At 24.3% G+C, this 10,189-nt stretch overlaps 1 protein-coding gene across 1 annotated transcript in view; it reads left to right on the forward strand.

Annotated features, from left to right (window-relative positions):
- LOC117171770 (NHL repeat-containing protein 2) overlaps positions 1-10,189 on the forward strand; it is a 51,346-nt gene that overhangs the window by 7,380 nt on the left and 33,777 nt on the right. Inside the window, exons 2-3 of the mRNA XM_033359377.1 lie at positions 2,516-2,682; positions 6,564-6,723. Of these exons, the coding sequence (XP_033215268.1) occupies positions 2,516-2,682; positions 6,564-6,723 (327 nt within the window). The remainder of the gene's footprint in view (positions 1-2,515; positions 2,683-6,563; positions 6,724-10,189) is intronic.

The following is a 10,189-nucleotide window of genomic DNA, read 5'->3' on the forward strand; positions in this document are numbered from 1 at the left end:
ATAATAATAATAAATAATAATTAATTTTCTTATTTCCCAAAGTTTTAGAAAAAATTCGAATAAGTTTAAGAGATATTTAAAAGTTTTGAAACGATTAAAAAGTAATTAAAACTTATAAAAAAAGAAAACTTATATAAAAAGGAAAAAAATGTAGATTAAAAAAAAAGCTTTTTGAGAATTTTGAAAGGTTTCAAGAGAATAGATTTTTTTATTTATATACGTAGGAAAAATTAAAATGATTTTTTATTTTGAAAAATATTTGAATTGATTTTAAATTACTTGCTAAAATTTCGAATAAAAAATTTTCCTAAAATTCCTGGAAAATTTTTGATTAATTTTATGTTTAAAAAAAAATGAATTTATAAAGCAAATACAAAGCAATTTCTAAAAATGTGGAATATTTCATGCCATTTTTGTAATTTTGAATGATTTTGTACAATTTTAAACATTTTTGTAGAGAAATTTAATTTTGAAAGGGGTCAAGCGAAAAAAATGTAAGATTTATGGGAAAATTCAAAATAATTATTTATCTTTTTAAAATTAATTTTAAAAGAAAATTGAAAAAGATTTTTAAGGATTTCCTAACATTTCGAAAAAATATTTCGAAAATATTTTTCAAAATTTTAAACAAAACGTTGTAAACAAAATTAAGAAGGTTTTTAATAATTTGGAAAGGTTTCAGAAGAATAAAAAAATGTTCTTAAGATTCATGCGAAAATGTCAGATTATTTTTCAGTTATTTTAATTGAAATATAAGAAAAAACTGAAAAACATTTTTAATGATTTAAAATTCTTTCCTAAATTTTTTAAACAAATTTTAAAGCAAAATTGTTTAATTTTTTTATTCCAAAATTTGTAGAAAAAATTTGAAAAAAGCAACACGAAAAAGTAGATTAAAAAAATAAGCTCTTTTATAATTTTGAAAGGTTTCAAGAGATTTTTAATTTATATCACATTTATATTTTTATATTACATTTTAATTTATATCCGTAGGAAAAATTAAAATGATTTTTTAATTTGAAAAATATTTGAAACAATTTCAAATGATCTCCTAAAATTCTGAATAAAAAATTTTCTTGAAATTCCTCGGAAATTTTAAGTTAATGTTTTGTTTCAAAAAATGAATTAATAAAGAAAATAAAAAAAAAGGCTTAAAACATTTTTTACAATTTCTAAAAATATGGAAGATTTCAGACCTTTTTTCTAATATTGAATGTTTTTCACGTATTTGAAGAATAATTTGAGATAGATTCAAAAAAAGAAAAATGGTAAATTTCGGAAAAAAGTTCTTAAGAATATCGAAATGTTTCAAGAGAATAATTTTTTTTATATTCCTAGGAAAAATTAAAATTATTTTTTATTTTAAAAAATTAATTTGAAGAGAATTTTTAAAAAGATTTTTTAAAAATTCAGAAGATTTCCCAAATTATCAAAGAAGAATCTGCAAAATTTGAAAACATATTCAGGAAAAATGCGAATAAATTTCAAAGTTATTTAAAAAGCTTAGAAGTTCTGAAATTATTTAAAAGATAATATTCTTGAAATTTGTGGGGAAATTTTTTATAACTTTTTGTTTTGAAAAACTAATTTGAAGGGAAATTTGAACAAATTTCAAGCAGTTTTAACCAATTTCCTAAACTTTTGAAAAAGCAAAATGTTTCAATTTGGCAAGATAAATTTTTTTTTTAATTTCGAGTATATTGAAAGAGATATGTAGAAGATTTGAAAAGATTCAAAAATAATTTTAAATTTGAAAAGGTTTAAAAGATTTAAAAGAATTTCGAAACGTTTTAAGAGAATAAAAAAATATTGCATAAATTCCTGGGAACTTTTGAAATAATTTTTTGTTTCGAAGAATTAAATTTTAAAGAAAATTAAAAAACATTTCAGTTTTCAGGTGAAAATTTCAAATTATTTTATTTTAATAATTTAAGTTTTAAGAAAAAATTGAAAATGATTTCAAATAATTTCCAAAAATTTCGAAAAAGAGTTTTTTCAATTTAACAAGACTATTTTTTTTATTCGATTTCATTGAAGAGGTATGTGAAAGATTTGAAAAAGATTAAAAAATAATTTTAAACTTTCAAATATTTAAAAAAATTAAAAAGAAAGATTTCAAAAAAAAAAAAAAAAACTTTTGAAGTTTTAAAATAGTTTTGAAAAGTTTCAAGAGAATGGAAAAATTTTCTTAAAATTTCTGGGAAAATTTAGAAATAATTTTTGTTTTTAAAAATAAAGTTTTTCCTAATATTTCCGACCGGTTCTAATTTTTAGTTTTTAGTAGGAAAGTTGAGCGCAATTTTTCTTTTTGGATTAATATTACATGTAAGTTTGATAACTGTAACTCTGATAACTGAAGACTGATAAATAAAAGTAAGAGATAAATATAAAAATAAAAGTTAATTATTGATTTCGAAATAAGTATGGACTCGAAGAAAAAGGAAATAGACTTCTCGAGAAGGGAATCAAAATTGAAATATTTAACTGTATAATTATTTGGTTGTTATTTTATCAGGCTTGGAGTGGTTCAATGTTTCCGAAGAATTATCAGTATACAAACATCTCGCTGGGAAGATTATAGTTCTAGATTTCTTCACGTACTGTTGCATCAATTGCATGCACATTTTGCCAGATTTGGATGCGCTTGAAAACAAATATTCAATCGAGGATGGACTTGGTGTTGTTAGTATTTAAGTTGATTTTTAAAATAATTTATATTTATGGTAGTTAAATATGATGGATTCCACGCCAGACTCAAAGAAGTCAAATATTTAAATTGGAAAAAATTTGGCTTGAAAGTTATTTTACTTTTTTTATATTGGACACTTTTTGATTCTCTCTATTTCGTTTAAAAAATAAATTTTTTTTCGTGATACAAGGAAGTAGGTTGCATAGGGCGCTGATCTAAAAACCCGAGAGGTAATCCAATTCAATCCAATTCAATTAATTCCAATTTAATCCATTTCAATTCTATCTAATCCAGTCTATTTGAATAAAATCCAATTCAATCCAATCCCCTCGAATCCAATTCAATCTAATCTAATCCATTCCAATTCAATCCAATTCAGTCAATCTAGTCTAATATAAATAAATACAATCCAATTAATTCGAATCTATTCCAATTCAATCTAAGCCAATTAAATTCAGTCCAAGTCAATGCTATCCAATCCAATCAAATTCAATGCATTGAATTTAATCCAGTACATTCCAATCCAATTTAATCCATACCAATTCAATCAATTCCAACCCAAATCCACCTGATCCAAATCAATCTATTATCATCCAATTCAATCCATTTCAATCAAATGCAATTATTCCAATTCAAGCCATTCCAATTCACTGCAATCAAATTGAATCCACACCAATTAAAAACTGTTGAATTCAGCGTAATATAATTCAAACTAATCCATTCTCATGCAATGCAATCCAATTCAATCCATTTGAACGCAAATCAATTCATTCCAATCCAATTAATTGTATTATAATCCGTTCAAATCTAATTGAATCTAATCCAATTCAATGAAATCCATTCCAGTCAAATCCAATGCATTCCAATTTAATCCATTCCAAATCATTGCAATTTAATTCAATCCAACTCAATGCAATCCAATAAAAAAAAATTAATCTAATCCATTCCAATTCAATCCAATCAATCTAGTCTAATATATTAAAATACAATCTAATTAATTCGAATCTATTCCAATTCAATCTAATCCAATTTAATTCAGTCCAAGTCAATGCTATCTAATCTAATGAAATTCAATGCATTCCAATTTTATACAATACATTCCAATCCAATTAAATCAATAACAATTAATTCTAACCCAGTTCAGCCTAATCCTAATCAATTCATTATCATCTAATTCAATCATGCAATCGTTCCAATTCAAGCCATTCCAATTCCCTGGAATCAAATTGAATCTATACCAATTTGAAACTGTTGAATTCGGCGTAATCTAATTCAACCCTATCTATTCTCATTCAATACAATCCAATTCAATCCATTCCAACGCAGATCAATTCATTTCAATCCAATTAATTGTATTATAATCCATTCCAATCCAATAAAATCTAATCCAATGAAATCTATTCCAATCAAATCGAATACATTCCAATTTAATCGATTCCAATTCACTGCAATTTAATTCAATCCAACTCAATGCAAACCAATAAAAAAATAAAGCTATTCCAATCCAATTCAATCAATTCCAGTCCAATGCAATCCATTTCAATTTAATACAGTTCAATTGAACGTAATCCAATCCAAGTCGATCCATTCTAATCCAATCTATTCAAATAAAACTCAATCCAATACAATTCAATCCAATGACTTTAATCTAATCCATTCCGATCCAATTCAATCTAATCCAGTCTATTCCAATTTACTTCATTTTAATCCAATTCAATCCATTCTAGTCCAATTAAGCCCAATCGAATAACATTAAATAAAATTCAATCCAATCCATTTAAATCTAATTATTCTGAATCCAATTCAATTAAACCTATATTATTCCAATCCAATTATTTTCAATTCAATCCAATCAACCCAATCTAATATAATCCAATCCAACCTAATTCAATTGAATCTGATCCAATCCTCTCCTTCCAATCCAATCAATTACATCCAAATTAAATCCTTTTCAATTCAATTCGATCCAATCCATTCAAGTCCAATCCATTTATATCCAATTATTCTCATTCTAATTCAATCCATTTAATTCCAATTAAATTCAATCTATTTCATTCAAATCCAATTCTTTCCAATTCAATCCATCAACCTTATCTAATATAATCAAATTCAAACTAATTCAATTGAATCTAATCCAATCCATTCCAATCCAATCAGTTCTATCCAAATTAAATCCTTTTCAATCCAATTCAATCCATTTCTGTCGAACTAAATTCAATCCAATGAATTTGATTTTATCCAATTCAATTAAATCTAATAAAATCCATTTCTGCCTAATTCAATAAGCTCTAGTTTAATAAAATCCAAACCAATCAAACAAAACAAATTCAATCTTTATGTAATTCAATCCAATCCAATTCAATCCAATAAAGTTAAATCTAGTCCAATCCAATTTAATCCATTCCAATCCATTCCATTTCACCCTAATCCTATCTAATCCCATCTAATCCAATCTAATTCATTCCAATACAATGAATCTAATTTTATTTAATTCAATCCAATCTATTAAAATCAAATTCAATTGAATCCATTCCGATTTCAATACAATTCAATGCACTCCAAGTCAGTCCATTCTAATTCAATCAATTTCAGTCCAATCCGCTCAATTCAATCCATGCCAATGCGTTATAAAGAGATTGAATCCATTTCGGTCCAATTCAATCGAAATGAATTTCATCTAATCCAATTTAATTAAATCTATTCCAATCCATTTCAATAAAATGCAATTCAATCAATTCCAGTCCAATTCAGACCAATCTATATCAATCAAATCAATTTCAATTCAAGTCAAAGCAATCAAATCCAATCTAATCCAATTTAATTAAATCTATTCCCATCCATTTCAATAAAATGCAATTCAATCAATTCCAGTCCAATTCAGTCAAATCTATATCAATCAAATCAATTCCAATTCAAGTCAAAGCAATCAAATCCAATCTAATCCAATCCATTTCAACCCTATCCATTCCAATCAAATTCAATAAATTTCAATCCAATTTAAACCATTCCAATATAATCTAATTTGATCAAATTCAATCCATTTCAATTTGATTAAATCCAGTCAAATTCAATTAAATCCATTCCAATTAAATGCAATCGATTTCAATCCGATCCAGGCAAATTCAATCCACTACATTTTTTAACGAATCCAATCCAATCCTATCCTATTCAATCCGTTCCAATCCAAATCAATCCGTCTACTTCAACCCACTCCAATTCTATCCCATCTAATCCATTCCAATCCCATCCAATTCATTTCAATTAAATCCAATCAATCGAATTCGATAAAATTCAATCCAACTCATCCTAATCTGATTCAATCTAATCTATTTCAATCTCTCCGTGTTATAAAAGAAATTATTAAAATTCCTGGGAAATTTTTTAATGATTTATTATTATTATTTTTAAATTAATTTTAAGAGAAAATTGGACAAATTTTATATGATGAAAAAATGTTCTTAAGATTCATTTTGAAGGATAAATAAAATCAGAATAGAAATTTTTTGGGAATTGAGTTTTTTTAGGAATCCAAATTTTTTAAACTTATGAAAAATAACCTAGAAGGACCAACCTATTTGGACTATACTAGAACCTCAAAATTTGGATTCCCTGATGTTTTTTTTTACTAAACAAGAAGAAAGTGTCCAAACTAGAAAAATTATAATAACTTTTAAAATAATTATTTTTCGAGTTAAATCCTTGGAAAACTATATTTTCTCTATTAAATAAATAATCAGCCAAAATTAAAAAAAAATCGATGCCGTAAAGATCTGGTTTGTGTGAGTTCAGCTTCGAATCAACCATATGATCTTTTATTTAATTAATTTCATAACTAATTTTTTAATCAAAATTAAATCAAATGAAAATATCTTAGATTGGGGTTCATAGTGCAAAATTTGCTAATGAGAGGGACTCAGAAAAAATTTTACATGCAGTTCAAAGGTATAATATAGCACATCCAGTAGTGAATGATAGCAGACTTTCCATGTGGCGCGATATTGGAATATCATGCTGGCCAAGTCTTGTTATCCTAGGTATGTTTAAAAAATAAAATTATGCCATTTAAAAATTGGAGGCTTTTTGGGTAGTAAAAATTTAAAAAATTCCTTCTTTTTAGGCTCACACCTTATATTTGTGAGATTTATTAAAAAATGAACACATATATTTTTATTTTAATAATATTTATGTCTAACAAACCCCTTTTATAGAATCCCAAAAAACCCCGTAAATGAAAAAAATGAAATGTCGCATATTTTTGGCGTTTAAAAAATATTTTTTACACCTTTTCCTGCATACATTCTTTTTAATAAGCGAATTATTTATTTCTTATTGTACTATGATATTTTACAATTTGTTTAAACAATTTATTGTTCTTTATAACTATTTTCTTTTAAAATAAACTTAGAGAATTTAAGTTTCTCTACATTAATGTATGAATTAAAAAAAAAAATTTAGGGTGGCCGCTGGACCGGGAAAACCGGGAAATGACCGTGAATTTATTTTTTGACCGGGAGTTTTACCAAATTTTTAGAAAAAAATCCGTCCAACTTTGATTTCAACCGTTTTTGAAATAATTAGTTAAATTTTCATCTTTTTCAATTATATCATTCAGTTTAGAATGCGTATTTGAATTAAAAGAATTTGAAAATGCAGTTTTAAAGACTTAAAGAATTAAAAATGAGAAGCGTTTAAAATCGAAGATTTTTGATAAAAAACATTTTTAGTTGATCAACAGTGAATATGAATTAATTAATGATTTTTAAATTTGAATTGCACTTTAACATTTTTAAAATAAATAATAATTGATTATACAAAACGATTCGGCATCAGTTCACAATTTTAGAACTTCCTATTGAAACTTTATAAACTATTTTTTATTTTAAAATAACTTTTGAATAATATATTTATAATTAAAGGATCTTATTAAATTTCAGTCTAAAATATTCCATTGCTAAACCACGTAATTTTAAATTTTCCAATAAAAAAAGAACAATAATATTTAGAAATATTTGATTGCACGTTTAAAATCAGTAATTATAAATAAAATATTCAAAACTGAACAAAAAAAAACAACTAAACTTTGAAAATTACAGTTTTAATTGATCTATTTATAAAAATTTAATTTTAAGTCAACCTCTTAAATTTTGTCGTATAAATAACAATTGAACACCTATTATTCTTAGAAAAAATCGAGTAAGTTGAAGAACTATTTAGAAGTTTTGAAAAAATTCAAAATTAATAAAAAATTTTTAATGATTTCAAATAATTTAAATGAAATGTCTACGTGTACCGATAAAATCAAGATATTTTTAGAAAAAATTCGGTGCAAATATTCCACGGCCTAATTTGAAACTAAATATAGATTTTGGCAGATTTCGAACATTATATTTAGAAGCTTTTTAATAATAACATTTTTTAAGATTGCTACGAAAATTGAAAATGATTTTTTTAATTATTAGAAATTCGAATAATTTTAATAAATATTTAGAAGTTGTGAAAAACTTTTAATACTATTTTTGAATTTGAAAAAATCGAAACAATATGTAGATTTTTCAAGATCTTGAAATAGAATTTCGAAGCGTTTTAAGAATTTTTCAAGTATTTGAAATTAAAATAATTTGACATAAAATAATTCAGAATAATAATCGGGAATTTAAAATTTTAACAAATTCCGAGCTAGCACTGAAAATTTTCTAAAAGGAACAAAACTAATTTTAAATTGAAATTGGTATTTATTTAAAAGAATTATGATTCTTCTTGGAACCGGGAATGTTAAAATTTAAATAAATTCCGAGCTGAAACAGGGAATTTTTTATTAGAATGAATTCTAATTCTAAGTTGAAACGTGATATTTTCGAAAAAAATGAAAATTATAAATTGGAACAGGGAATTTTACAAAAATTCGAATTCTTTTTGTAAACGGAAAATTTTTTTTAAAGTATTAAAATTCCGGATTTGAACAAGGAATTTTTGGAAAAGAATTAAAATGCCGGCTTTATATAGGGAACTTTCAATTTTTAACCAATTCTGAGGGATAAAATAAAATTCCCGAAACTTTAAAATTCCCGAATTGGAATATTCAGGAATAATAAAATTGTCGAAAAATAAAAGTATCGAATTGGAAAATTCCCGAAAATTAAAATTCGCGAATAATAATATTGCCGAAATATAAAAATACCGAATTGGAGAATTCCCGAATAATAACATTCTCGAATTATAAAATTCCTGGCAGTTAATAATATTAACGAATTGGGAAATTCCCGAACAATGAAATTCCCGACAGAAAATTGACGAATTTTAAAACATCCGAATTTTAACATTCCTGAATTTAAACAATTATAATTTTTTATAAATATGTTTTCTTCATTATAAATACAATAATGATTTAAAAAAAATTATTTTTAATGTTTAAAATTTCAAAAGTTATTGCTTGAATTTAAAATAATAATAATTTTTAATAAAATAATTTTTTTTAAATCATTGTATTTATAATCAATAAAACGTATTTATAAAAACTTGTAATTGTTTGTCGTTAATGTTATTAACTGCCGGGAATTTTATTATTCGGGAATTTTTTAATTCTATAATATTATAAACATTCGTGAATTTTATAATTAGGGAATTTTATTATTCGAGAATTTTATTATTTGGGAACTTTCCAATTCGGTATTTTTATTTTTCTGCAATTTTATTATTTGCGAATTTTAATTCCCGAGAATTTTTTAATTCGGTATTTTTATTTTTCGGCAATTTTATTATTCGGGAGTTTTCCAATTCGGGGTTTTTACAGTGTTGGGAATTTTATTTTTCGGGATTTTTCAGTCGTCCCCATTAAAAATTATAACGTGAATTTATAATTTTCGAAGTTTAAAATTCAAGAGTTTCACTTTGAGTGCTTTCTTTTGCAATTCAGTTCTTATTGCTTTGAATGGAAAAATTAAAGTTAGTGTTCGATTTTTTAAATTTCATTGACCGTGAAAAATGTTTGCGAACCGGGGAAAAACCGGGAAATTTATGATTTAAAATTTATTTCTTTGGTTACAGAGTTAACTATTTTGTTGCAAATCCGGTTTTAATTGGTTAACATTCATTTTTTAACTAGAAATGTAACTATTTAATTTTGTATTGAAAATTTGTTTTTTTTTTTCATTGGAAATTCATGCATTTTGTTGAAAATTCATCTTTTTGTTCGAAAATTAAAAAAAAAGTAAACTGACACTCAATATTTAAAAGTAAAAAATCTTTAACTGAATTGTTTGACAAAGAAAGCCTGGAATCTTTAAAATTTCGAAGAGCCTTTAAACTTTGAACATTACAATTTTAATTGTTGTATTTGAAAAATTCTTAATTTATGAGTGTTTTTTTTTTAATTTTGATGTATAATTTACAAATGAACATTTGTAGAAAAAATTTGAATAATTTTAAGTGATATTTAGGAGTTTCGAAAAAAATGAAAATTATCATGACAATTTTAGAAAGTTTTCTTAAAATCTTCTAGAA

Source organism: Belonocnema kinseyi, chromosome 4 (genome assembly GCF_010883055.1).
Source record: "Belonocnema kinseyi isolate 2016_QV_RU_SX_M_011 chromosome 4, B_treatae_v1, whole genome shotgun sequence".
In the NCBI taxonomy this organism is placed as follows: Eukaryota; Metazoa; Arthropoda; class Insecta; order Hymenoptera; family Cynipidae; genus Belonocnema; species Belonocnema kinseyi.